The following is a 27,485-nucleotide window of genomic DNA, read 5'->3' as shown; positions in this document are numbered from 1 at the left end:
CGAACATTGACATGAGAGTGCCTTTCCGAGTTGTAATTGCATCGCGCCTCCCAGTAGTTGCTGCGCTTGATCTTGACAACAATCTCTTCTGATTCGTTTCCATCCGGGATGACGACAATCAATCTCACCTCGTCCATTGTCGATTTGTTCCCCTCTCATTTTTTGGTTTGAGGGAAACTGGCTGAGTCCAATCTTCATGTCTCTAGCATACTCGATGGCATCCGGGCTGCCCAGGGCCTGGAGAGCGTCGCTTAACAGGATTTTACTCGGGATAATATATTCGAACATCCTAGTTTAGCCTTTTAGGGGACTCTAATAAAAGGGGGGGTAGAAATTGGATGACGGGCGAGATATTACACTGGCATGGGTGGAGGGACAACATACCTTTACGATATTCTGGCTAACGGTCGTCGCCTGTACAACCTCATGTGACAAAAATGCCCAGGAGAGGTATCAAATAGATACGGGATGAGAATTTTTAGCTATTGGAAGGTTATAGAGGCAAGCCGTCACTGGTTCATTTGAGTCTGACATACCCGATTGCCAATAAATGGTAATTGACCGACCACATCTGCTCCGAGACAACACCAGCCTTTCCGAGAGCTTCTTTACCCAGTTAGCAGAATAAAAAGGAAAACTCAGGAATCAGAAATAATATCAGGGACGTGTTTATGTTTTCTTAGTGAGGAGGAAGAGCTCGACATCGGCCTAGATGTCAGGCAGAGTGCACATTCTATTGCTTGAACTCTGTACTATTGGGATTTCTTGTGTTCGTATATCTCCACCATATGTCCCCTTTCCGTTTTCCAGTCCTCGACATTCATCGACAGTGCCTCGAGTAACTGTGCAGAAAATTATATCGTGTCATATCCACAGGACAGGTCGAACACGAGGCCAGCTGCGATAACAGCAGCATCCTTTGGGATTTCACCCACGCGTCCGATCCTTCCGACTACCAATCGGTCTGGCACCGCGGCAGGATTGGATTGATCCTCTACAGCTTCGCGCTGGACGCACCAGCCGACTTGCCCTTGATGAAGATAGGCTTAGCCGTAGTGAAGTTCGCCACATCGGCAATGACCTCCTGGGTGACCGGGTTGGCCGAAGCCGCCTCAAAAGCCTCGGTAGATTTCCATCTCAAGATGGCTTGTACCTGGTACTGCTGGCCCTCGTCGAATTGCAGCACTTCCCAGCTCAACAATCCAAGGGGTCCCCACTTCCTACCAGCGTGATGAGTGCTGTAAGTGACGAGAAAAAAAAAAAGAAAAAAAAAAAAAAAAGGAAGAAGATTGGAATTAACGGTAGGGAAGGAAGGCATATCACTCACTCCTCAACAATCGCGAAGTGCTTGGTCACATAGTAGTCAATATCGAACTTGGGTCCGGATTCGTACGAGACGGTAACGGTGGTTGTCATCGTGGCGGTTGTGGTAGTATACTTGAACCTGGAATGTAATCTTCGGTGGAAAGGTGAAAGTTGGCGTGAATCTTTGGTTTAAGAGCTGTGATGCGAAAGTTAAGCTGAAATGACTCCTCTCTTGCTCGCAGAGATCCCCGCACCTGAGCTGCAGATTGCCGAGGCACACGCCATTGGGAGAGACCAAATCGAGCGAGCATCCGAAAAGATGTGATTTATAATCGGAAAAACACTGAATATTATTGACGCGCTACTAGCGTCCTCTTCACCTCATGCGTTCGTCCCTGGCCAGGGACAGGTGCGCCAATAGAGATCTTATCGACGCGCTAACGACCGCGTCTTCAACGCTAAATTGGTTTGATGTGGACCACTCTGAAACGCTGAGTTCCCCATGCGGCAGCCACTAGGTCAATAGAACCGTCGGCCCAACTTGAGCTCTCCCCCGAAGCATGCAGGGTCTGTGTGGTTGAGGGAGACATCAGACTCTTTACCCCATCGATCATTCGTATCTATACATCCCTTTCTGCCCAGGACTGGATAATTCCCACGTTGCTCTCCTCATACACTTTCAGCTCCACTTCGCTATCTTTGATGAACGTGTTTGCCTGTACAAACTTCCATCGAGGCTCCGGTTTTGAGCACACGATTCGCCTCCACTCCTCGTATACACCCGAGACGGCAGAAAGATCCTCGTACAGCGCTCGGCAGGAATCCACGTCGGCGATGCAACGCCAGACGTGCAGGCGGCAGAGGAGTCTTCCAAGGGCGGGTTTCCCGTGCGATATAATCTTAGAGCGATCAACGCGGACAGTAAGGTTCTGGGCATTACCGTCATGTTCGATAGTTAGCACGCCACCTCCGTCGGTCACGAGTTGTTTGAGAATGACAAAATGGCCCTAAGATGATTAGGTTAATAATATTGAAAGAAAAGGAGGATAGTATGGCTTACCCTTTTGTGAGCCTCGCCCCACGTCTGGTCTTTCACATTAAAGTGCTCAAGTGCCTGGAGGCCTTCAACACCTATCTGGATATACGTGTTATAAGTGACTACACGAGATCAGTAAGAAACTGGAATATGACCGTGGTTACGACGCTGATGCGGGCCGGGGCGAGCTACTGACGATCGTCCGCAGTGACGCTGCTGTTTTCATCGTAACCGAAGATGGATAAAAGTTCTTTGTTGTCCATGAGGTACTCTGAAATCAAGGTCGCGCGGCATTCCTCGACAGAGGGCGCAATGTCTTGGAACACACTCGTCCAGGTCTGACCGGGTCGGTACCACGATCGGATCGGTTCGTTTGTGAGAGGGTTGAGCGGCGGATTATTGCTGTCGAAATTGAATTGCCCAGGGGCACTCTCGCTCAGGAGCTTTCCGGCGCCGTGTCCAATCAACTCGTGGACGGCGGTGGTGATGAACCTCACAATATGGGTGCAGGTCCTGAAGCTCTCGACCTCTTGGGGATCGACATAGTGGCAAGGGCTCGTTGGGCTGTGGTTGGTGCTCATACGGTTGGCAATTACGACATTTTTAAAGCCGCTCGTCTCTCGAATGTCATTGTACTGCAGTGAAAGTCAGCTGGCGGTTGCATCATTTCAGTCAAGGGTTTTTCTAGACTCACATTGGGTAGATTTGCTGCCTCCCAAACCACGCTCGCGCAAAATGCGAGAGCTGCTAGCGTTAGGGGGTCTAAAATAACACTGATACCGTAACCAACATACCGTGAACACTCGTAAACTCAGGGGCCTCGAACAGAGCCTTCTCAAATGGCCCTTTGCCGTCGTTGTCCCCATCAACAGCCCAAGGGAGCAAGCGGATGAAGGTGGAGGACTTTTCCACAAACTCCCTCAGTCTCACTGTCTCATCCGGATCGGAAATGCAGACGACGCCTTCCCATTCGGCACGGACCCCATAGGGATCGCGGTACGGCTCGACAAAGCCAATCATATTTTCAACGGTTGGGGATCTGTCGGCCACCCACGCCTTTTGGGACTCGCGGAACGCTTGAAGACTCCCAGTTTGAAAGCTCCTAATGTAATCGCCAAGGATTTGGATTTGTCGGTCGTTAGCTGCGTAGTTCCTGGCTTGCTCCAGCTCGAAGCACACCTTGGAGAGTTCCTGGGAATGGTCTCCTTGCACCACTCGTACGACACCGTCTAGATCGCCAGAGTGTTTCAATTCGAATACGCCGTCGGCGTGTCCCGATGCCTGGAGGATATGATATGCAACATTTCCGTTGTCAACAATTTTTCTGAGCCTGGTATTCTCTGGCTCGAGGAAGTGACTTCCCATGACGCTAGACACCAGGGCAATCTCCTGCCGGGTAATGCGCTCGTTTCCCGGGTAGTAGTTCGAGATGGTATCGTTGGCGGGAAACCCTAGACTATAAGGTGGCGTGGAGAATATCGCGTCGATGGTATTGGGCAGAAGATTTGTAGCTGCCGCAGAAATGGCGGCAATCTTCCATAGGCTCTCTCGGGAGAGTTCGGGCACGATCTTTTGATTACCTTCGCCCTGCCACCGCCTACAAGCATCAGCAGACATGTCACAATCAGGCAGTATGAAACGCTTGAACTGTAAGAGGAAGACCTACGTAATAGTTGCCAAGGTTGCAAAGGAATAACGCAGCATATTCTAAGAAGGCCTCCAGCTCGTCTTCGGTAATGCCGCAACGGTCAGTCAACGAGTGCCACTGCCCTTCGCAAGATCTGTGGATCTGTAAAATCAGCTCAAACACCGAGATGGATTCGGGTGACGTTTGCCGCATGATTATTCTGCTGCCATGCCAGGCCGCCCGGGATAAGTGATGCGCGTAGAGCTTGTCCCGACTTGAGAGGCGGTGAAAAGTTGCCTCAATTTCCAATTGATGTACGGCCGCTCTAGGCCGAGAGCTGTCCCTCTTCATGGCAGGTTTGGCACCGTGGCTGGGGGACGGTTTACCTGGCGAGGTTGGGATGGTAACGGGTTGCGAGTTCGTGGTTTGTAGGAGTTAAGATCTACTGCCAAGTATTTCCATTGAGACTCGACAAGCCAGCAAAATTATAAAGAGCATTCCTTATGTCACGTGCATTTCCCAATGGACCTCCGTGAAGTAATAGAACCCAGGGAAGGACAGAGTCTGGAGGAAAGGGGGGAAAGCCTTGCTACACATCGAAACGACTGGGGGAGGGCGATCTATCTGGCGATCAGATAGAAGTACATTCCTACGGAGTATACTTCTGGAAGGAGGGAGAACAAAATGTCCGATGGCCCAACAGATGCCTACTTAGGAGGCACGAAAGGCTTTGGTTGTCTCGGATCGGGGTTTGAAATTTTGGGGGGTGGAGATCAAATTGATGCGTTTGCGGAGGGTAACTGAGTAGGAAGGGCGACCCAACCAAGTGTATATCTCTAGACTTTACGAAGTAGGGATGGCGGGCAATCGGTACATCTCCCGAAATCCTACCCCTATTATTTGACTAAATGATCCAAGAAAGAAATACTCCGTAGACCGACCCGTACGCTCCTTTGAACAGAGCCATGGAATACGAGCGTCGAGTGACCACATAAAAGAGCCTCATTTACAACAAGTAGCCGAGTGCTATGGTCAGACCAGGCTGCGGCGCTGGCACCCGCGACGCGTGAGAGACGCGTGATGCATCAACCTGTGCTGCATGACACAACCCGCTGCACGACTGCGAGAACCAATGATGTTACAGATAATAGAGGCGACCGGTCTGCACGACCCCGTAATTCGTGATCCATGTACCGTGGACGGGTTGGGTACCTCAAAGTTGCGTCTTAGCTGTCTCATTAACATAGATCTAGGCAATTTTTTCACTTTCACCACTCTCGACATTTTTTTTCTTCTTCTTCGGTAATATTGATAACTATCTGATCGAATGACAAAATGAGTGTTCCTTCAACCCAATATCTTCTTGCTTGTAGCCAGCCTTTTGGCACCCGAAATAATAATATCCTCACAACGTGTCTAGGTCGAGGTGATCCGGGGTAGCTTGAGTTCTCAAGGACGCGGGCTGCAGCATAGTAGCTGTTTAGTGAATGTGAAGCACGGGTGAATGTAGTGATCTCTTACCGGACTGGTCTTTCTTTCTCTTGGCCCAAATTGACATCGGTGCGAGGATACAGGGCCACGGTGCCATGTGTACTCTTACCCGGCCCAGTATCATCCCCCTCATCATCCCCCTTATTATTGCAAACGATTGCAGAACTAGAGCTGCGGTTGGCATCGAGCTTACCAGCCCAGTCTTTCCATGGCTGTTTTAGGTTCTGCTGTTGAGCTTCGCTCGGCATGTTGTTTATCGAGCAACGAGGCCAGGTCTGTATTTCGTATTTCACAGTGTTTTTGTAAGTGTATGGGGACGAAGGGCGTGTGTGAGACAGCGGTGCGGGACTCAGAGGAGATGAGGAAGACCAAGGGGGAGGAGGGCTGATTAAGTAGTATTTTGGGATCTTCCGGTCCCGACTTTGGTTCCAATCTAGGAACTGGTCTGGGGGAAGTACTCGCGATCAGGATCATGGAAGAGTGGGTGTGGGAACATGGAATGAGACTGGCTGTGTGTGATATCCTGAGGCATTTTAAATGTATTCGGTGAGTCGGCTGTCAGTAATGTGATTGATGCAACATTCATGTTAGCATGAAGCACCGCTGCGGGCTGTAGCCTGTCTGCATATACCAGAAAGTTCAACTGCGTACCAGGTAGCGAGGTGGCCCCGTGGTCCCATCTAAACTGAATATCCTACCCCTCTTAACGACTAACCACTCCTACTCGAGTCTCCCAAATCGATGTTCAGCCAGGACTCCTCTCCTCCTTTTGATTACACCAAATACACTTTCATTCACAGCCATGGAGACGACAATGAACTACATCGCCCGAAGCCCCATATTCGAGACTGAGAAGGCATTTGATACAGACTTCCCGGTGGACAACATCGAAGGCGCCCGCACAGTCATCGTTCACCCTATCCAAGATCCCACTTACTGGGACCTCGACGTTCATGGGTTTTGCATCCTCAAGGAAAAGACAAACCTCGATCCCCAGGATGCATTTTCAAGAAAACGAGAAGTCCAGGAAGACTATTGGTTTGAAATCGAGGCCATCCTCCATGAGGCGTTCCCGCGGTACTCAAGGATAGAGAGCTATGATTGCACCGTCTGTTCATTTGATTTCTGTTCCATCTATTTTCTTGTTGACTTTGTTCTCTGCTTATAGTGTTATGCCTACTAAGAAGTCAGATTCATAGATTCGTAAACGGGACGCGGACTTTCCGAAGATAACACGACTTTACGTTGATTATGAACAGCCAGCAACAAGACCTCACAGCGACTGTTCTCAGGGAGGCGCCTACATGAACCTTGAGCACGCTTTTCCCCGGCAAAACCAGTTCTGGGAAGGCAAGGATTTTGACATCTTGAAGTTCGTATATGCTCCAGGTCGAAACATCATCCCCTATTGGCTTTTAACCCTGTGAGCTCAGCGTTTGGCGTCCCCTGGTTGGGCCTTGTGACGACTGGCCGCTGGCATTGTGTGATTGGACAACCATCGATCCCGAAGCCGACATCCTGCTGAACGACGCCTTGAGACGCGACCGAGTCGACGAGAACTCTCTACTTCACTTCAACCCGGCCCATAGATGGCATTACATTGACAAGCAGGGTACGGATGACCTCCTTGTCTTTCGAAACGCGGATTCCACGGGAAGGCGGGCCCGTAAGTGTCAAGGTGGCCCTGCCTGACGCGGTTGCTTCCTTTCTTCCTGCTTACGAGTGAAATAACTACCAGGCGGCTTTCATTGCTCGGTGCCCAACCCAAACGCGACCTCTGAGCCACGGCAGAGCGTCGAGGTCAGGCTCGTTGCGTTTTACTGACTATGACTGACAAAATAGCGACGGCCATTCGAGATTTGACAATAGTGTGTTTGACACTCCCCCCCCCCGCCCCCTTCTTCGTGTGTTTCATTTATCTCGACTTCGTTTTTACGCATGTACCTATGAACAGTCACAGAACACTTGTCATTGATGTGCGCTTTGATCTGATTGTGCTGGCATCACCATCCTCCCTGGTGAGGCAAGTAGCAGAAACGAGTGTCAGTTTAGCCCGGATGGAAGTGAATTCTCAAGTGGTTCACATAATACCGAATTACAGTTATATGAAGTTTTTTTTCTTCTATCATAGGGCTGTCTGACGTTGAAAACGTAGTCTGGCAGGTGATTAATATCACCACTAAGTAGCAAGGTCCGGTTGAGTCTACTCCAATCAATCCCACAGGGCATGTTACCCTAAGTATAAGTCGATAAGTACTTTGGGCTCTAAAATGAAATATTTTCGATAGATCTCGGCTGTTAAACTCTTTGGTTGCCTGGCTTGGGATGCATTATTATTGTCTGATTTGCCTGGCCTCTGGACTGGCATAATATAGCTGACCGGCGGCCAAACCTACTTGAACAGCGGAAAGTATGAGGGACAATCCGCCCACCCATAAAACAGCCCAAAAGGTATACCATTGGAGAGGATTCCTCCGATCACGCCAGAGGTCCCTCACCCGGCTTGGCTGTTGCCTCAAGCTATATCGCTGAAGGACCAGCAGCCGATTGCCAAAGACTGGAAAGTCATGTCGAGCAGAATAGGTGTCGGATTCCAAGATGGAACCATCAACGTCGAGAATGTACGGCGGGAATATACTCGGCGGCAAGCTGCTGCTTCGAGTGCCAAACTTGCAGAAGCGCTGCCAAACGCTACGGGACAGGTTGGCCGTGCAAATTGCATACAGGAAAGGATCATCCTGTCCCTTCTTCCCAGCCTCGGCCAGCAGCCCTCTGGCAAGGTCCCTCGATCGGGACGATTGGCCGAAAAGCAAACGGTAGGATAGAAGCACCTCGCGATATACTGTTGCAGGGTCGTCTCGTGGGCTATCAGCAAAAACGTCCCCCGGGACAGGGAACAATTCCTTCGTGATTCTGTGGGGAGAGAAAAGAGTTAATACGAATTCTCATATCTGGTCGGTATAAAACGGCGAAAGCAACTGACTCCCTCAATAGCTGTTGATATGTCCCGCGACCTATGATGTTCGCGACGCAAAAAGTAGGCAAACGGAAAACGTGAAGAATACGTGCGGACCGATCAAACCGTAGATGGTCGATGAGCGTGTTCACCCACTCGATTCGAACGTGGCCAATCTTGTGCAGTGTAAAGTAGTTCAAGCTCGACTCATACAGAACATTCTGGTCCTCGGGACCGTAATGTGATGTCGCATCAGCTTCCCGTGATTGAGGTTGCAGTCTAAAGTCGCGGAACATTTTGGCGACAGGTCTCCTTCCGCCTTGAGACGACCGCTCTACCGTACCGACCTGAGCAGAAAAGGAGAGCTGCCTGTTCGGCTGTGTGGTATTAGAAGAGCTCTGGGCAAGAATTGGTCTCAAGACCATAGATGTCCAGCAGAGTGAAGCGAATATACAAGTGATGACTTGGTGCTTCTCCGAGGGATCTACTTCCCCTGGCCGAGAGTGTCTCACTAGCATTTGATAGATCTTTTCCAGACTGGCCTCACCCTCTTGAAGCTCTCCGACAGCCCCAATAACAGCTCTGCAAAACTGCCAGCAGTTATCTCGACTACCGGGAACCAGACGATTGATAACACCGAGGTCCAGTGCATCGCCGCCTGCAACCAATTCGCGAAACGATTCCTCCATCTGGTCGCACACGGCATAAAGACCCGGCCACACTGAAATCGCCTCATCGGACAGGCCAAATAACGATCGAATCATCTCGTCACGAGAATTTGTTGTATCATCGTCTGTATCGCGCAAGTCCCTCCCGCGGATGCTGAGAGAGTGCCACGTTCTTCGTCTCTGTGCCATGTGTCCCTATTATGTGTGATGTGAGACGAAGTGGACCGAAAGCTCGACCCTTCAAGAACAGAAATATGGTACGTGCATAAAGCTGGGAGAGAGTGACTTACCTCACCTGCGTTGTTTGTTGACCAAGTTGAACCTCTCCGGCCTCGGCTCTCCAGGCCAGTTTCCACGTCGATTTCATTCATCTGGAACTCTGGACTCAAACGAGCTGTTGGTGGAATTCTGTCTTAGCTTTACTAAAAGGGAGAATAAGTGTCTCGATTAAAAAGATTCAACACTTTTCCCCAAAGAAATAGATGCCCGATAACACATCAGTAGGCATGGTTCGCCTTGGGAAGTGATGGCAGGATTTACTTTTGTATTCTTCGGATCTGGAACCTGTGGATGTACCTCCGTGTAAAAGTGACAAGCGAAAGCACCGAGACACGGCTTGGCTGTTGCATATTCGAAGAGAGGGCGTGGCGGACTTCGCTGATTTTTACGCTCGTCCATCCCTTGCCCATCCATGCCCGGCCATGTCCCTCCAATCAGGGCGGTTCCCCAGGTGCTGGTGCCACGGCCTTCGCCGATTAAGGGGTGTCCGGAAGCCTCTTTGAAAGTGAATTCTTTTTAAAAGTGCAGAGTAATAAAAGGCAGTGCATCTCAGCAAAAGGCAAGCCCCGCATCTCAGGCCATCTCTTCTCTATATGCCTCAATCTCTCTAGCTTGAATGGCATCTGTCCCCCTTCCAAAGGGTGAGCATTTGATTCGTTATAAACGTAAAAACGGTTCTATATATGCGAATATCAAATGATACGCCAAGGGGAGTAACCTCTGGTTCCAGTCGTCCCACCTTTACGAGGAGCAGGCCACTTACGAATTCTCACTTGGTAGACAACATGAATACCGATGAATTGTAAGCTCAAGACTCTGGATTCTTAGTTCGATGTTCTCACTCTTTATAGGGAAGGATATTTCCTATGGCACTGGGAGGAAATAGTTGGAAAGTGCATGAGGTCACCCGGTCTTGATCCCGATGATCGGGAGCGGATTCTCAATGGCGGCGACTGGAAAGATCTCCAGGCCAACCTTTCTTCCTCCGGCGATTATGCAGCATCACTGCCTCCCCACATGATCCTTCAAATTAAGCCGGAACTAGAGCATATCAGCACCTTCGCCAAGTTCTTCGAGACTCGCTTAGCTCCCAACCTAGATTCCGGCTTCCTACGGGGCATTATCGGGATCCTGGTACAGGTCAGAAGGTGGCTAACGTATATGATGATTTCGCAAGCGGCTAACTTGGATTGCCAGGCGACATTTGGCAATGAGGAGGCAGGGGTGCGAATTCCTCGCATGATCCGGTCGATCGCTTACAAGGCAGAAACCTTCAATTCGTTATGTGAGCAGTTCGGTCCGTCACAAGAGTTGGCTAACTCGGTCAAGGAAGCCTGCTTCAAGATGCAGGTTCAAATTGTGGAATTTTTCGTGGAGGCAATTGAAATCATCCGTGGCGAGCACTTGAAGTGCAAAGAGGAAGGTGAGCATAAGTCCGCGAGACGTAACCTTGACCGCGTTTCTAAATACTAGGAGCTAGGTGTAAATACGGATGACCTGTGGGCCATTCTTGAACTGCGGTACACCGAAATGAATCAAGAACTGTTGGAGAATCTTCGGCGTGTGGAGAGGAGGGTCGAAACCGACGCGTTATTGCGAAGCCAAGTCCTATCCCCTGGAGACGACCTACAGTCTCTTGCGCAGGCTTTCCGCTGCTTGCTGCTACCGAAGGCCAAAACGCCCTTGTTTGATCGTGTTGATGTTTTCAAAAAGATAGATGAGGCCTTGGGGAAAGCGGACTCGCTGTTTTCATCGGTGGCTTTATATGGCCTTGCCGGAGTTGGTAAGAGTGCGGTCGCTTCTACCTATGTCGAAAGGTTGGCGGAAGAAAACCGGGTTGATGTCGTTCTTTGGGCACACTCCGAAACAAGCGAAGCTCTCAGGCAGAGTTTCACGGATATTGCAATGAAATTGAAACTTCCGGAGGCCAAGCCACAAGAACCAGACAACAACCTACTACTTGTTCACGATTGGCTTCTGACAACGGGTAAGTTAATCGTTTCGGGAACCAGATTCGTCTTCCCGTTAACCATCGTGAGTTTTCATGTAGACTCGCGGTGGATCGTCGTATTCGACAATGCCGAATCGGAAAAGCTTCTGGCCCCGTACTGGCCAGGCGCAAGCCATGGAAAAGCCATCATCACAACGAGAAATCACAAGCTGGCGCTTAGACCCGCCAACCAAGGCTTCGAAATCCGTTCATGGGATTCTCATGATGGTGCGAACTTTCTTCTGTTCCTTTTGAAGCAGAATATCGGCCGTGATACCGAGGCAGAGACTAAATCCGCGCTGCAACTCTCGGAGATATTGAGCGGGCACGCACTCGCTATTCAACATATGGCAGGGCTCATCCACGGTCGATCATTCTCAATCACCGACTTCATGAATCACTATCTGAAAAACCCCAGGCGCATTCACAAACCGGGAGAGAAGAACCCTGCCAGGAGATCCGAACTCGAAATGCTGTGGGAGTACTCGTTTGAGTCGCTCAGAAATACAAGTAGCTTCTTGCTACTTGGTATAATGTCTTATTTAATGCCCGATAACATACCACAGTCCGTCTTCGAGATAGAATCAACTCAAGATAACAACCTTGCTCATCTGGACTTTCTTTTTGACGAGTTTGAGTATGCCCCCTCTCGCTGTCTCCCATGAAATCGGCCTCACTAACTTGGATAAACAGCCTGGCCGACTCTGTTGAGAGTTTGCTTTCTTTGTCGCTTGTTCACAAAAATCGCGACACGCGTGTCTTTTCGATACACCGCATGGTGCAACAGTACTTTAGGTACCATCTCACTGCGGCAGAACGGCAGACCACCTTCGATGATGCGGTGGCAATTGTGTATCAGGCGTTCCCGAAACAGGATAACATGAAAGCCCAACTATACGAACAATGGACAGAATGCAATAGATATGTCCAACACGTTCTTTATTTGAAGAGCCATTTCCGCATTGAGCGGAAGTTGAACCCGGATTTTAAAGCGACATGGCAATTCTGCGAATTACTCAAAGAGTGCCAAAGGTATGACTGGACGACTGCTCCTTGGCTCAGATTTTCCCTCCTTTTCTCTCTCTCTCCCCCCCTCTCTTGTTTTTTCTTTCTTTTTTCTTTCATTTTCTCCACCGCTCATGAGAACATCCTAGGTACATGTACGAATCGAATGCGTTACAAGATCTCCGAGAGCTTTGCGAGTGTAATCTGATTGCTGCCAACACACTAGACGATGGAGAGAGGACGACTGACCTGGTTGCAGTGATTTATTCGCACCAAGCGAACTTGGAAGAGAGCCTAGGTAACCCATTAAAGGCAATTGAGCTAAATAAGAAAGGTTATGAGATGCGACTCCGCGAAAGTGAATTAAAGCAGGGCCTCCTTGCCGGCTTCGAGAGCAACCTGGGCTATAATTACAACACCGCTAATGACCACAAGTCTGCCCTCCAGTGGTTTCACAAGGCCCGTGATCGGTGGTATCAGTGGATGGCAGACCAGGGCAAAGAGCCGGATTGGCCAACTCACATGAAGGCAAACACAGCGCGGTGTCTCGTTTATCTTGACAACCTCGCAGAGGCACGTCGGATTCTGGATGTATGCATCCCCGAGTTCAAGGTGGCAGCGCCGTTAAACTGGGGCATGCTGGCCTAGTGAGTTTACCATCAAATGTTTACTGTTCTTCAAGTGGTCACTTAAGCGACCTACTAATTCGGCAAAGTGCCTACCACATTCTCGGTACATTAGAAAGACGCGAGTCGAAGGTCCAGGGTAGGAGTGGCAATGCCAAACTAGGCGTTCAAAAGCTCGTGTTAGCCGAGGCCCATTTCATGGAGGCCCAGAATATCTGGCTCAAAGGAGACAATTCTCGCCACCACCCATTTAACGGAGGGTGCATGCACGGAATAGGTATATGCTGCCTGGAGCAGGGGAAGATCGAAGCTGCTATGTGAGTCCGGGGTTCTCTCGACTTGCCTCGTCTGATCTGATTCTTGATACCGCCTAACACGTCCTATTTCCCCAGCAAACACTTGCGTGACTCGTGCGAAGTTACGAAGCGTTACAGTGATACCATGCCTATAGAGCACGGGCGTTGTCTGTTCAAGCTGTCCGAGGCTCTGCTTCAAAGTGAGCAAGACGATGACGAAGAGGCCAGGAGGCTGAGATCTGAAGCGGAAGAACTTCTGAAGAAGAGAAGATCAGACACAAGCCACATAGTAGATGCTTCGTTCGACGATCTGATTCCTATATTCTGGAGGTAGTCTTCAATAGGAACGGCACTGGACGTCGTGGCTCAGGTAAAGTTTATTGAACAAGGTGGTACTAAATGACTTCCTCTAATAGGGGCCCGGACTATGAGTCTAAGCTGGAGGAGCTTCTCTAGTATAGCAGAGTATCGCCACCGGGAGAGCGCTAAATAGAGTGGGCATCAGAAATATGTGATTTGCAATCCAGAGCATCGATATTATTTGTTCGCCAGTCCTGTTCATATCACTTGACGCCTCGGTGGATCGAAAGGCGCCACGCTCTGTTCACAGCAGCAGTGCTGAGTAGGTCGCCGTAGCCGAGGGAAAGATCAAGCCCTTTTAGCCTATAGACAATGGTGTCTAGACGTATCTAGAGAAAACACAAATCGAACGGAACTTCTACTGCAATGTGAAATGAGTCTTTAAATCTTCCCTGCTATCCAAAATATTGTGCTAGGCTGGTTCACGTCATCTCTCAGAGCGGGAGTTGCTTCTCGTAATATTAAATAGTCCTGCTTTCTCGAGGCCCTTTCTCGAGGTCGCCTGGTGTTCCTTTTGGAGGCGAGCGGTCAAAGGTTGCCCCACGAGTAACCTTAGACGCCAGAAGAGAGTCTTTCCCCGCCCCAGAAGTTTGAGTAGTCCAGGTCGACTCACGAGGGGCCCTATAGCCTCCAGGATTCGGCGGACGACGATTGGCATCTCGCGCCATCGCTGCATCCCACAGCTTCTGGCTCCTAGCCCGCTGCGCCTGGACCTGCATCTCCCAGATTTCCCCTTCTACCCTCTCCACGATGTCGTCGATAGTCGGAAAGTTGAGATCGGGGGTGTAGAATCGCCACGTAGCTCGTATCTTTTCCCTGGCGTATCGTATTGCGATCCAGACGAGCGTCCTAAATCGCCGGCTGAAGCCCGGAAAGAAGATGAATGGCAGGATGCAAATGGATGTTGTGACTAGTACAATGAGGAGGGTGGTCAGTTTGACTTGGTTGGTGCTTCAAGGATGGAGTTAGGGTGGCTCACAAATAATCCAGAGCTGTCTCCGGATGGTAGTTGGATAAAAGTCTTGGATACGATCTAATCCTCGCTTCCGCATAGCGTTTCTGAAGTCGAGAGCGCTAGAATCACTAGGATCGGTATCGAACTCGAATTCCAAGGCATTCATCCCGAACAAGCTCGACATGAACGAAAGAGGAAGCTAAAGAGGATGTCAGTCAACCACAAAGCGTTATGGAGCAAACATCAGGTATTGTGTCTGGGGTGCACCTACGAAGATGATTGTCATGACTGTAAACAGCATGATGGCTTGCCCCTGCTTCACAGTCTCATCTCCCTGCACTATGGCCTGATACGCCTGGACAACGCTGGCCTGCTGCTGCTTCAAGTCCAACAGGTCCTTGACGTTCTGCGCCACACCCTCGGCGCTCTGCCTGAGACTCTGCAGCTCATCCATCCTACGGTCGACCTTCCGAGTGAGCTTCTCGACTTTGTCCTGGAAGGAAAGCTGGGCATAGTTGGGGCCATTGACGCTATTATCATCGCTCTCCCGTCCGCCGTCGGTATCGGCCCCTCTCCAGGAACCGTTATCGAAACCTTCGTCTTGGAATATGTCACTCGTTTGATCGATGAAGGTTTCGATCACTTCTCTTTGCTCCCTGATGACGTGGATCATCATGTCGAGTTCGTCGATAATGTCGCGGATCTCTTGCTGGAGATGGCCCTCTTTTGTCACATCAAGCAGAGGCAGAATTAGCTTGTCAACGTTTTGCTCTGTCCGGAAGAGGCCAGAGTTGAGTTTGTTGGAAAGGCCGTCGGAGAGCTGCCAGAGATGGCGGAGAGCAATTGCCTGTTGGTTAGACTGTTGGGATCGTCAGCGCCGAGAGCAAGGCAATGGAAGTGCGGAGAAGAAGGGGAAAGTAGGTCACTTCTCCGAAGTCATGTACATACAATGTTGCCAATGGATTCGCTAAAGATGTCCAGTACTTGCGGTCGTCGATCAGTCGTGATGGTACGATCGAAAAAGGAATCGAAACAGGCGTCCAGGATAATCACAGCCAGATCCCAAACAGAAAATATAGACGTCTCTCCGGGAGGCGTAAGCCTCCGAGCGATGACGTTATGGACTTCCGACGGGTCCTCTTTGCCCGAACCATAGCGTTGCGGGAAGCATGTCAGGATCGTATCATCGTCCAGGACCCACATCCACAGCTGATCAACCATGATGGACCTTGCAACCGCGAGACTATCCTCCCAGCACTCGTAGCATCCGTCCTTCTCGGCCTCGCCGTGGTCGATCCAGGCGAGCGGATGTGGTTCTTTCAAGTTCCCAATGCAGTCGTTGCCCATCGGCTCGAGCAGGCGGGAAGGGAGGCCGCCTGGGTTACTCGGCATGGGCTGGAACTTGTGCGGTATACGCGGTTTCGTGTGTCGGTAGACGACTTGGTCCCTGTCCCTCCGACGTGTCGAGTTCAGTCGCCACAGGTACGACTGGTCAAGCGAACGACGGGGATGAACGGGTGGGTTAGCAAAGAGATACTTGTCGAATAGCTTGAACTCCGGGTAGTGCGACATGGTCTCGAAGAGCCTAGCCGCATCAAGAAGATATTGTGCCAGCGCTTTCTTGGGCCCGCGTGGGATGAAACGACGCCACTCATCAATCCGTATGCCAGTAAAGACCTTGCTCGCCTCTTGCTGCTTTTCGTTCTTTTTCCAGTGGGCTGTCCTAACTTCCTGCCAAAGGACGTCCTCGAGGTTCTTCGTGATGGCGTTGGCGTAGTATCTGGACTTTTCTCTCTCTTCCCTCTCCTGCTCCTCGGGGGTCAGTTGCTCTTTGGATGCTGGCCTGCTTCGAGCCGCGACATCGACGGGGTCCCGAAGTTCGCCCCATTTCCTCTTTTGCATTTTTCGGATTTCATGGACGTAATCCTTGAACTTCCCAATCTCTTTGTCGTTATGGCGCGTTGTGTATCTCTCGATCATGTCGCCTACCTTGACACGAGCACGGTCGGTTTCCCAGTGGAGATACGGCATCTATGGAGAGAGAAATTTGAGTTAGATATGAGTTGGCGGACAATGGAGGGCCCAGAACGTACAAAAAGGACAGTATTAGAGAGAGCGGAGTCCTCGACGGTTACCCACTTCTCCTTGTCATGGAATTCGGAAACATCGCCGGTCCAGGTCGGGAATCGGTCACAGAAGGGCCTCAAGTGGCGCGTGTGGACTGTAGTGTCATTGGAGCCGTGAACTTGACCAAGCCAGCGCGAGTGCTGCATCACCGGCAGGTCCATGACGTCGCGCCTAACGGCTTCCCGAAGCGCTCGCCCTTTCAGGTTGGGATATCGCTGAGGTAAGCGGTAATAGGTGGCTAGAACATCCTTGAAACAGAGATTTTAACACGTTTTGCACGACTGGAAGAGAGAGAGAGGAAGATGCCTCTAGAGCGTTGGGATAAACTCTTCTTACCTCCACCCACTGTGGCCCCGGGAGTTAGCATCGTCGTTTAAGGAGAATCGGGTTCATGTACATACCGACATGTTGTTACATGGAATGTGATAATGCGTTAGAGTCTCATATTTTGATTCACACTTTTCGGAATGCTTCTTCCTGGAGAACTTGCCATCGGCCCCGACACAGTAACAAAAGGCGATTTGCTGATCAGGGAATACGCCCTTGAAAGGCTTGTCCTCGGGAGAATTTGGCACGCCGGAAAAGCGCTGCTGCCCGCCGTCCCTGATTCTGGTGAACCGGAGAACTCGGGCTTTTACGTCCCTCTCAATTCTATATCGAGGAATGTCCTCGTCTTCGGTCGTCGCATGGTCGCCAGCAGCTCCCCCGGGGCTAGAGATGGCCGTTGGCGAGACTGTCGCTTTCTCTGCAGATTCCGGTAAAACTTGGTCTTTTGTTCCTTCACCAATGTCGTCAGCGATTTTCGTGCCTTCCTTGCCCTGCTTCCCTGCATCTCCAACCTCGAGGATGTCTGCTCCACGCTCTTCCCGATTTTCGGAAATTTCCCTCAGCAAAACACGGACGTTCGGCCAACCATCAGCTGTCTCACGTTCGGGCGCGCCGCCGGCCAAGAACCGTTTTTTCGACTTCCAGGCTTCCCTGCTAGTATCGATATTCACAATGAAATGCTTGAACATTTCGTCTTCGCGGATGGCCTTTCGCAGAATATCGGTCCGCGTGAGCGTCTCGTAAAGCGAATCGCAGACATCCCTTCGCATTTCGTCCTTTCGAATCGCCTCGCGCAACCGCTCTTCGGCAGACGAAACAGGCCTCCATTGCCGCCCATCTCGCGCTATGTATTCCCAAAAAGGGTTATCTTTCCGCAGGAAGTCAACCCTGTCGCCTATTGAAATGCATCCGAAGAAATGTCTCTGAACATCATTCGTGTCTTCGAGGTCGTGTTCCAGAGGAGAGAGACACTCGGGACGGCGAAACTCAAAGACTCGACGCGCCATTCGCGCATATTATCTCAAACACACAATCGCCTAAAGCTTTAACAGAGACGGTGCCAGAGCGAAAGTGTCGTCGAAATGAGAAAGACGCGCTTCTTGCGGGGCTTGCGCAGGATGATCAGCTGCGCTGAGGCTGAGCTGTGACTCGTGAACATCGAGCCATGTTTAAATTGGGCTTACCTAAAAATATCAATAGGATCGCGACAGGTCAGATTGAGGCGCGTAAAACCAACCCTGGCAGGCGAATGACCGTGCCAAGCTTAGCCTGCATATTGCGCCCCAATATTGAGCCGGGTAACACCAGCGAAAACGAAAAAAAGAGAGAGAGAGAGAGAGAAAAAAAAAAAAAAAAAAAAAAAAAAGAGAAGGAAAAGAAACAAGGCAAGAGGAAAGGCCTTAGAGAACAAAAGCAGCAGAGATTATCACAAGTAGCGGCTGAGGACAGCTCCCATTCGGGACACAGATACCCGTGAACGTTGATATGCCTCGAAGCACTTTGAGGATCGCAGCGACTATTAGCCAGAGAATTTTCTTCTCCGGGTCGACATAACGTGAATGTCTGCGGGCTGCTCCCAGTTCTACCTATGGCCTTGCGTACGTAGACCCGAGAAAGAATAGAGGGGACAAAGGGGGGAAAGTCGGTATGGAAGCTGGATTCGACCAGAAGAGAGTTCTGATAAATTTACTGAACGTGATGGAATGTCGAAACCTCGCCTTGTCGACTCCTTCTCTCGAGGGCTGACAATCGTGTCCTTACCTCTGACTTGTCGGAGCAAGCTGGGGGCGCTGAGATCTGGCTGTCGATTCCTTACGAAGTTATGTGAACTGGCAAAACATGGCTCAGAGAAAACCGAACTAAAGTCGGCAAAAGGATATAACAAAAGAACTTCTTATGGCATGAAGCTACGTATATGTACCCTTCCATGGATGCCATGCTTCCAAACGCACTTATTCGGTGCGAGTTGTAAGAGTAATATATCCTTTCTTACAATACCCCGTTCTTGTCGTCTTCGGCCCATTGAGCCAGTTTTCCCTCTAGCTTCCAGCCTCTGATAAGGCGAATCGAATCGTTGCACATATTCTTCGCCAGCGCACGATAGTTTGTCCTAATATCTTCGGCCTCCTTGCTCCCCGGCGCTGGTGATTTTTCTCCCATTCTGAGCTCGTAAAATAGGGTGAGGTAGGGCTCGTCCTCTTCCTGGGCCGTCTCCGTTTTCCCACCGTATGATACAATTATTGTGCTCTTCGCTCCAGTATCTTGTGTCGTGGCAGCCACCTAATTAAGGAATTACCATGTTATTAGCAACTCTGGCGTTGGAAGGGGTTGAGCAGAAATAAAAAGGAACTAGACATGCATATAGATCATCCTGGATGAACACGTCTTGGACGATCTTTTCGCCATCGCCAGTGTGCACGGCGCCGTCGCCAATGACCAGCTCTCGTACAAACTCGTTACGGCCGCCCGAGAGGACCTCACAGCTCCGGACAAAGGTGGCGAACTCGTCAGGATGTCGGCCACCTCGCTTGACACCCTGCCATAGTTCGGCGTGGGTGAGGCGTTCTTCTGGCTTCGCGCCTTCGTTGGCGGCGGCAGTGTAGGAGATATTGCAGCAAAATTCTTGAGTCATGTTGTCGGTCTCAGAGGCAGGTTGGTTATAATCCTAACACGATGATTGCTATTGTGCTCGGAAGCTACGGAAGGCATCCCAAAGGTGTCCAAGATGTTAATATACTAGACGCATAAACGGTGGTTCAAAGTAGAACTTGGCAGACCCCGAACCTGTTCTTGCCGAAAATGGCTCGGCGAGCGGGCGGTCCCAGCATCTAGACAGCGGGCCGAGCAGTTGACCCACAATGCCTCATGCGGCTCGTACTGTCCGAAATGACTAGATAACAGGAATATAAAATGAGTCTTTCCAATGCTTCTTAATTCATCGTATAAATTGATTAGCAGTTCATTCCCCTCTCCAAGGCATCTATGAGGATGGCCGTCCCACCAATTCCAGAATACTGCCACTTCGTTAGAACATTGGCTGTGTCTTACTACGGATCGGGCCGGGCCGAGCAGAGGGGGCAATGACGCCTCTACCGACCAGACTTTTCTTCAGAGTCTGCGCCTGGCCATGTCGGTCCGACAAGCTCACAGAGAAACCCCGCGGTGCACCGCCTAACTTGCTTCCTGCAAGGCCGCAAAGGAGGACGGCGCGACTGAGCAAGAAGTTGGGCTAGAATTATTAGCCAAGTCGAGGTCTCATCCTGCAACTCGAACGCCTCCAAACATGCAAAGTTAACTCCAAAGTGGCTCAGCCGATGGTGGTGCGGTGTAGAGTACGTATTACCAAACGCAGATAGAGAGGATTAGCAGAAGGAAGAGTCATAGTCTATCTATGTTGATCAGGATTTGGCCTCAATGGGGTTTTAGGACCAAAGGATGAAGGTGGGTTGAATCCAAAGACTACGGTTCATCCTGTATCATCTGAAGTTCGCTAGAAGCTGGGTTCCTCCTAGGAAGAGCATTTACGAAGTACACAGTCTACCAACGAAGTCTTCACCACCGTACGAACAGAAACTTTCATTACATATACCCTACACGTCTTGAACGGGTTCGAGCCCGTTTTTAACAAGGTATTCATTCGCCGCGGCGAGTGTATTCTGCCACAAACCCCGTACCTGCCTCTCATCCTTCGTGACGGGGTGTGTTGGGCTAACCTCTCCAAACGGCAACAGGTACTTCCCCCCGTACATATCCTCATTTTCCCGGACGACCTTGGCCGTGGCGGCAAACAGCGACGTGACAGCTCCCTGATCGGTCGTTATGGAATTCAGCCAAATCAAGGGTTTTACCAAGTTAGTGAAGACGGCCCTGGCACCTTCAGTGCCGACTCCGCCCGGGTGGAGCGACATTGATAAGATCGGGATGCCCTTGGCGTCGAGAAGGCGCTGGAGCTCCTGGGCGAAGAGTACATTGGCAGTCTTTGCCATGGCATCGCGCGGCATGTCGACTTTAACCACGAGTTTACTCAAGATCTTCCATTGTAACGAGGTGAAGGTCTTGTGATCGGTGAGAAACGTGGGCGAGTCGAAACCAAAATCGAAGTCTAGAGGGACCAGAGCGGTGGTGATGATGGAAGATACCTATACATTTTAGTGACCTTTCTCTGCTTAAATCGGAAATAGTACATTGCCTACCGTCAAGACACGAACATCGGCGTCCTCTTCGCTTGTTGCCTTCTTAAGAAGGGGAAGGAGTCCTAGGGTGAGAACAAAGTGGCCGACGTGGCTGAGAGAAGTTAGGCGATTACAGGGATGACGGTAGAGAGGGAGAAAGAAGAGATCAGGGAGGTTGAATCACCACACAGCCATGACCATTTCCCATCCGGCGTCATTCACTTGGAAGTCACTTAACCCGATCCCGGCATTGTTAACTTCGAAGACACATTAGGTCTCTTACCGCCCCGAAAGATTTCCAGATGGGAGAGGCAGAGGATCTTACTGAGAATATCTAGCTTCTCTTCTTTTCTTTTCATCTCATCGACGGCTTTGATAACAGCCTTCGGGTCACTCAAGTCAAGCGGCAGCCATACAATCCGATCGCCCTTGATGGCGGGATTTTCAGTACAAAGACGTCGGATGGCCGCTATTGCCCTCGATTCAGATCGTGCCGCGAGGTAGACTTTGGCGCCGCCAAGGGCAAGGAATTTGACTGTTGCATAGCCGATGCCGGCACTAGGGATCGTTATTAGTTTCGAGATTCGCTTCTGCTATAGAATAGGTTATGGTAGACACACTTCCCGCCCGTGACGAGGGCAATTTTGCCTTGCAGATCTGGCATATCAGCCAGGGGATCCCAGATTTTGGACATGTTGGCTAGGTCGAATTGTCCACACCGCAGGAGGCGCCGCGTCGAGGAGGAGGGAACAGTGGTGTTGGCTGGTCTCAATGGGAACCCGGACGATCAGAACGACCAACGACTTCGAAAAGTGAAAAACTCTTAGTAACAAAACGGTGTGAATGATCGATATCGAATCCCCAGTTCAGCCTGTCCATGAACGCCAATGGATTCTGTGAGTTAGCCCCTTGTGATTTCGTGTCTCCATTTTCAGCGGCCCGACCGGTGCTGTTTCGGCGGCCGAGCTGGGGCCCCGGACACTGAGTGCCTCACCCAGCCCGGAAATCTTATGTCCCACGGAGGAGATAGTCGGAGCGTTTTTAAACATGTGTAGGGAGAAGCATGTTTGAACATTGGACAAAGAACTCGCCCGTCGAATACTCTGTTGGTGGATGTGTGTCAGCGACATAAGCCCTTCATCAACCGGACAAGCGTTGATGTCATCGGACCGCTGCTCTGGCGAACTGGTCAGAGCTTGCATGATTGTGATCTCAGAGTAGGTATAGGTCGTCGCAAGGGACCCTAAGAGCGGGCATGGATATCTGGTTTAATTTTAATTCTGTTTATTTGAATCTTTTTTACTGTTCCAGTCAACGGATATGAGATATCTACTGTTTGGTTTAGAATGGAGCCGAAGTTGTCCTCAGGACATCAAAGAGTATTGGCGGGATCGCAAGCCAAGAATGCTGTCTTGGATGCAGAAACAGGAACGCCTTAACACAATGTGCTTGGTTCGTCTTCTTAGCTCAGTCGGTGGAGCGCTGGTCTCATAAACTGACCCGGAAGGGACACTACCGGGAGATCCAGAGGTCGAGGGTTCGATCCCCTCAGAGGGCAACATTTTTGTCTTTTTTTTTTCTTCCAGCGAGCGAGGTCGATGAAATATCTGGTCCTTGTCATTGCCTTTAACTCCCTGTTCTTATGATAATATGGACGACTACTGGTGACCTAGGTAAAGGCTTTGAATCGATCAATTTGTGTAAAATGTAAAGTTGGAGTATGAATAGTATAAATACATTGCACCATCACGAAAGATAACTGTCTAAACGAACTAATCTCGGGTATCCAGAATAAACCCCCCACCTCCGGTCACGATCTTCCGCCTTTTTCTTTTTCAACCTCAGTTCTTGTCCACCTTGTGAACCTCAACCGATGGTTCCGCGTGGTGAGGGGAGACGCCATCCTTGGCCAGTGTTTGCTCCTCATTGAGCACGGGATTCCTAATCACAGCGGCAAATCCGATTACGGGGAAACACAAGCCAAGGCCAGTTGCGCACAAAAGTTTCTGGACATGCTGGTAGCTCTCGACGATGGCTGTGCGAGTCACCGTGCCCACCGGATTCTGCGCGGCGATGACGGTGAAAATGATGACACCGGAAAGCATGAATAGCCTTAGACGACGGAAGCGGTACACAGCAAGACCGGTGATGGGACCAATGACGAATGCCATGAATCCGTACACGGTGCTAATGCGCGTCGCAGCTGTGACGGAAAAGTCAAACGCGACAACGAGTACGGTGTAGAGGTATCCTCGCTGCAGCGCGGCGGCGACGTTCCAAAACACGGCGACGCCGAGGGCGCCCCATACCGAGCGGTCGCGGATGTGTTGGAACGGTATCATGGGGTGCGGCGCGCGAAGTTCCCAGAAGATGAAGACGGGGATGCACAGGAAGCCGATGACGATGGGGGCGATGATGTTTGCACTTTTCCATTTGGTAGAGACACCGCCGGCAAGACTAAGGGGCGTGAGGATAAGTGCCAAGGTAGCGACCAGCAAGACTAGGCCAGGTACATCGATCTGCCAGAATGCCTTTTGCAGAATCGTCTTGTAATCTGACTTGATGACCGGAGCTCCGTTCTTGCGGGCGTGACGCTCAGCCAGCATCATGGACGTAATGAACGGCACCATGCACGCGACGTACACAATTGTCCACATGCCAATGCCCCATCTCCATGTCGAATGCGAGAGCATAGACGACGTTATGTTGCCCGAGACCCAGATGGTAGCGATGAAATGAAGGTTGGGCACAGTGTAGAAGAACAGACGGCTGCGAGTCGAACTGATATCTGCGATGATGACTTCCATCATGACCTGCGTAGTCGAGAGGCCGATCTGGTTCAAAACTGCTCCGGCCACGAAAGTCGCCACATTGTTCGAGGATGCCTCCACGATCAAGCCCACCACGTAGAACGTCGCGCAGAGGTAGATGACTTCGAATCGACCGATGACATCGGTCAACTTAGCTGCTACGGGCTGAGCAGCGACGGCGAAGACGGTACGGAGGGTGTTGGAGGTGGCTAGGAGTGAGTGAGACTTGTAGCTGGCGGTTGCGTAGCTCTGGTATACGTTGACGAGGGTTGTGGCGAGGCCGTAGGCGAATCCGACGAAAAATATGGAGACGAAAATGGCGATGCGGTAAGGAAGAGTGAGGTGCTGTGATACAGCGGCGATCTTAGCCACGCCGGGAGGGATGTCAGAGTCCTCCGTGACGTTGCATGTCACAGCTTTTAAAGAGGCCCGGTCCAGGTCCACTGCCTGATCTCCGGCAACACCCATTGGCATTTGGGGTGATCGGGGTGATTTTTCGTCTGCCATCGCGATGGACGTTATTACTCCGTTTAGGTCTTCTTACCCTTTTAAAATTGAAATGAAGGTTATTTCAAGACACGAAGCTCAATAGAACCAAATTCATCCACAACTCATAGTCGCACATGCACCGGAACCTATATATAAATTCTCTGAATCTGCTCTAAATCCGTACAACACCCCCATCTCAGCAAATATGAACCAGATGTGACCAGTATTGGCCTTGTTCAATCAGTTCACATCTCAATAGTACGCCGGTGGAGCAAAAGGATTGAAGCACAGGGTGTAAGCAGGTATGAGCAATATTGAGCACATTAGGACTTGAGGTCAGCCGCACACATTTGCCTGCCCCGGCCTTGCGGTTGGTGAACCCACGCGCCCTAGTGTAACGACATCAGCAGTTGCCCAGTCCCTAGTCGCTATTCCCTGTGGGATCAGGCAACGCGGAAAGATGTTTTCCTCCCAGACCCACGCTGTTGACGACCCCCATGCCTGGGAGGCACCTCGGAGAGGAAAATATCGAAAGTTGAGACTTGATACATCACCTGAAAACAGGCAGCTTCTGGAGCCCAACGCGTGGGCATTCTTTCTGGGACCCGAGGTATTGGTCAAGGCTCTTCTTTTCTTTCCGTTGGAGTAATTTAACTATGTTTTCTTGATCTTACGAGTGCGGGGGGCCACTCCTCCATGAGTCTTTCGTGTGAGCAGAATTGTAACATGGCTCACGAGCTTCTCAGGTTCGCGATAGACACCGATTTCTTCCGTCGAATAAGCGTTTGTCGTTGCTTGACGTTCGGTGTTGTCTACATGCCTCGGGCCGCCATTCTTGGAGTCGTCCATCAGGGTTGAGGCCGTTATTACTATTACTTCGTAGTCGATTGGTGAGAGCAAGCGAGATGCAGGTGCCCTAACCTTGGCCCCGGTTTGGCGACCTCTCCACTCGTGTCCGGTTACTACTGAACCAAATACTTGACACAAGGAGTTTTAGCCTTCCATTTTCATTCTAACAGGGGCATTCTCGGAACTTAGGCCGCGGTGAGCTGCGCAACACAGATGTTGTATTGACAAGAGCGGAAAAGAGCAAGTTGACAGTCAACCAGCAATCCCGACTGCATCCACATCCCTAGTACATCTCATGTGTTCACGAAGTAAATGCGTCGAGTTGAACTTACTTTACGTAGTACTCCGAAGGCAAGGCTTCTCTTGTCTCGACTTCCATATCGCCGAGTCTATTTTTTACTAAAATCCCTTCTCCTAGAGACTCATGCCGTGCCAAGTCAAAGGGAAGGAGCACCTTTCAGTCCTCCCACACATCCCGCTGCCTCCTCGAGACATCTCAGCCCTGTAGCTCTGGCATATGCTTCATATACGAGTCCATGGCAAGAAATACTAACCGAGCAGCTCAAGCGCCAACACTGCGACCAAATAGCCTAGCGATCACTTGGAGCGCTCAGAGAGTTAGAAAAACAGCGTTTTTCGTAGCTATGTGTCCAGCGGGGAATTGCTTGGTTCGAAGTCCAACCAGAGCAGCGCATGCCATCTTTTTGTTTTTTCCTCTTGGGGTTCCCATTTTTTTTTCTATCCTTTATTCTCGATTAGAATGTTTCGTGCTCCGGCTTTAAATCTTCTCGGTTACGGTGGATCTTCATAGAATTACCTCTGTATTTTGGTAAGGATGGCGGGTTCCGAACAGAGGAGGGGGCCATTAATCTTGAATCTCGGTAGACGGTAACTATTACTATGCTCTACTCAATACGAGTGGGATGCGGTGATGCGGTGAAGCCCCCTCAATTCAAATATTGATTCCTATCCGTGTTTACTATATGCTTCTGATTCTAGCTACAGGTCATGGCCGATCTTCGGTGCCCTGTCCAAAACCAATCTAACCGCTGGGCGTGAGAGCATGTCCTGTGACCATTTGTCGATGTGAGGCCAGTCTTCTATGTTGACTTCAAACAACTTGAACATATACGGCATCGAGAAGGGCAAGTACGAAAGATCGGCAATCGTCGGGCGGTCCTTGAGAGCGATGTAGTTTTGTCCAGGTTCCGCAAGTCGCTTTTCTAGGATATCCCATTGTCGGAGGGTATCCTTGTGAAGCCTGTCCAACGGATTGTAATCCTCTATGGTTAGTCTTTCCATGTCCCGAGAGCTGATTGCTACAGACATTTGCACTCACTGCTCAATGGTTCTTGGTAACTGCACTGGATTCTGTCTGTTTGGGTAGCCACGGAGGAAGTATAACCAGTACTTTGCGGTTGGCCTGTCGAGATTGTGCCCGCCCATAATAAGTGAATATTCTCCCTCCATATTCAAGTATTTCGTGGGTTGATTTACCTCTCGGGAGATAAAACTTTTTTTTTTTTGGGGGGGGGGGGTTGCTACTCACCCAAGTGCTGCGGTTTGGTACGCAGTCCAAGCGAGCACACTGCCTTTTTCTGCGGCTGTCCTACCCGCCCAAGTACCCTGCTCATCGAAGCGTTCGCATAGGTACTGCAGACATGCGGTAGACTCGAATACGATGACTTCCTCGCCTGTGACAGGGTCTTTGTCTTTCAAGGCCGGCACCATCCTCTGCGGGTGTATCCTGAAGTACCACTCATCCTTCGTGTCGATGATAGACAGCACATGCGGAGCGCCGAGCTCTACGGCGAGGATCAGTGGTTTGATATAGTTGATGTATGAGGTTTGGTCCGCTGGAACCTGTCAGTAAACTAATCGAATGAAAACGAGACCCAAACCTAGTCGTTTATATTCCGCAGATGAAGAAGACTAACCTTTGATGACGTACAACACTACATTCTGTCCATCCGACTCAACGTCTCCTTGAATGAATTTTCCCAGTTCCATGGTGTCGGACGTACTTCGGGCCAGAGCAACGGGTCTAGATCGGTGGTGGATAACTACGACATGAAGAGGAGGAAATCAGGTTCTCACTTTACATTAATTAAATTTAG

The 27,485-nt window shown here is 50.5% G+C and overlaps 8 protein-coding genes and 1 pseudogene across 8 annotated transcripts; 2 read left to right on the top strand and 7 right to left on the bottom strand.

Moving 5' to 3' along the window:
- Window positions 1-994: 994 nt before the first annotated feature.
- SAPIO_CDS1840 (uncharacterized protein) lies at window positions 995-1,416 on the bottom strand (the record flags this gene model as incomplete). Its single annotated transcript, XM_016785018.1, has 2 exons — window positions 995-1,220; window positions 1,328-1,416. The coding sequence occupies 2 exons, from the start codon at window positions 1,414-1,416 to the stop codon at window positions 995-997; spliced, it is 315 nt and encodes a 104-aa protein (XP_016645315.1).
- Window positions 1,417-1,925: 509 nt separating this feature from the next.
- SAPIO_CDS1839 (Dipeptidyl peptidase III) lies at window positions 1,926-4,181 on the bottom strand (the record flags this gene model as incomplete). Its single annotated transcript, XM_016785017.1, has 6 exons — window positions 1,926-2,312; window positions 2,366-2,463; window positions 2,538-2,976; window positions 3,036-3,085; window positions 3,136-3,928; window positions 4,008-4,181. 6 exons carry the CDS (start codon window positions 4,179-4,181, stop codon window positions 1,926-1,928), a joined length of 1,941 nt encoding a protein of 646 aa, XP_016645314.1.
- A 2,080-nt stretch (window positions 4,182-6,261) lies between these two features.
- On the top strand, window positions 6,262-7,283 carry SAPIO_CDS1838 (uncharacterized protein; the record flags this gene model as incomplete). The annotated part of the gene is made up of 4 exons (XM_016785016.1): window positions 6,262-6,567; window positions 6,752-6,831; window positions 6,893-7,125; window positions 7,198-7,283. 4 exons carry the CDS (start codon window positions 6,262-6,264, stop codon window positions 7,281-7,283), a joined length of 705 nt encoding a protein of 234 aa, XP_016645313.1.
- Window positions 7,284-7,792: 509 nt separating this feature from the next.
- On the bottom strand, window positions 7,793-9,272 carry SAPIO_CDS1837 (uncharacterized protein; the record flags this gene model as incomplete). Its single annotated transcript, XM_016785015.1, has 3 exons — window positions 7,793-8,372; window positions 8,533-8,792; window positions 8,928-9,272. The coding sequence occupies 3 exons, from the start codon at window positions 9,270-9,272 to the stop codon at window positions 7,793-7,795; spliced, it is 1,185 nt and encodes a 394-aa protein (XP_016645312.1).
- An 875-nt stretch (window positions 9,273-10,147) lies between these two features.
- Window positions 10,148-13,735, top strand: SAPIO_CDS1836 (uncharacterized protein; the record flags this gene model as incomplete). Its single annotated transcript, XM_016785014.1, has 11 exons — window positions 10,148-10,164; window positions 10,214-10,502; window positions 10,560-10,785; window positions 10,843-11,349; window positions 11,413-11,862; window positions 11,935-11,989; window positions 12,046-12,384; window positions 12,507-13,004; window positions 13,073-13,300; window positions 13,376-13,609; window positions 13,696-13,735. 11 exons carry the CDS (start codon window positions 10,148-10,150, stop codon window positions 13,733-13,735), a joined length of 2,883 nt encoding a protein of 960 aa, XP_016645311.1.
- A 365-nt stretch (window positions 13,736-14,100) lies between these two features.
- Window positions 14,101-19,680, bottom strand: SAPIO_CDS1835 (uncharacterized protein; the record flags this gene model as incomplete). The annotated part of the gene is made up of 10 exons (XM_016785013.1): window positions 14,101-14,549; window positions 14,619-14,793; window positions 14,866-15,441; window positions 15,543-16,625; window positions 16,688-16,969; window positions 17,058-17,066; window positions 17,123-17,892; window positions 18,810-18,859; window positions 19,042-19,328; window positions 19,399-19,680. 10 exons carry the CDS (start codon window positions 19,678-19,680, stop codon window positions 14,101-14,103), a joined length of 3,963 nt encoding a protein of 1,320 aa, XP_016645310.1.
- Window positions 19,681-20,073: 393 nt separating this feature from the next.
- Window positions 20,074-21,914, bottom strand: SAPIO_CDS1834 (uncharacterized protein; the record flags this gene model as incomplete). Its single annotated transcript, XM_016785012.1, has 6 exons — window positions 20,074-20,277; window positions 20,723-21,187; window positions 21,242-21,332; window positions 21,405-21,477; window positions 21,546-21,778; window positions 21,841-21,914. The coding sequence occupies 6 exons, from the start codon at window positions 21,912-21,914 to the stop codon at window positions 20,074-20,076; spliced, it is 1,140 nt and encodes a 379-aa protein (XP_016645309.1).
- Window positions 21,915-23,061: 1,147 nt separating this feature from the next.
- Window positions 23,062-24,537, bottom strand: SAPIO_CDS1833 (annotated as a pseudogene; the record flags this gene model as incomplete).
- A 1,830-nt stretch (window positions 24,538-26,367) lies between these two features.
- Window positions 26,368-27,378, bottom strand: SAPIO_CDS1832 (uncharacterized protein; the record flags this gene model as incomplete). Its single annotated transcript, XM_016785011.1, has 4 exons — window positions 26,368-26,629; window positions 26,708-26,743; window positions 26,918-27,224; window positions 27,306-27,378. 4 exons carry the CDS (start codon window positions 27,376-27,378, stop codon window positions 26,368-26,370), a joined length of 678 nt encoding a protein of 225 aa, XP_016645308.1.
- Between the last annotated feature and the right edge of the window lie 107 nt (window positions 27,379-27,485).

The sequence above is a fragment of the Scedosporium apiospermum genome, assembly GCF_000732125.1.
Source record: "Scedosporium apiospermum strain IHEM 14462 chromosome Unknown SEQ_SAPIO_0077, whole genome shotgun sequence".
In the NCBI taxonomy this organism is placed as follows: Eukaryota; Fungi; Ascomycota; class Sordariomycetes; order Microascales; family Microascaceae; genus Scedosporium; species Scedosporium apiospermum.
Note: the sequence above shows the minus strand (reverse complement) of the source record. Positions and strands in the feature narration are given on the sequence as shown.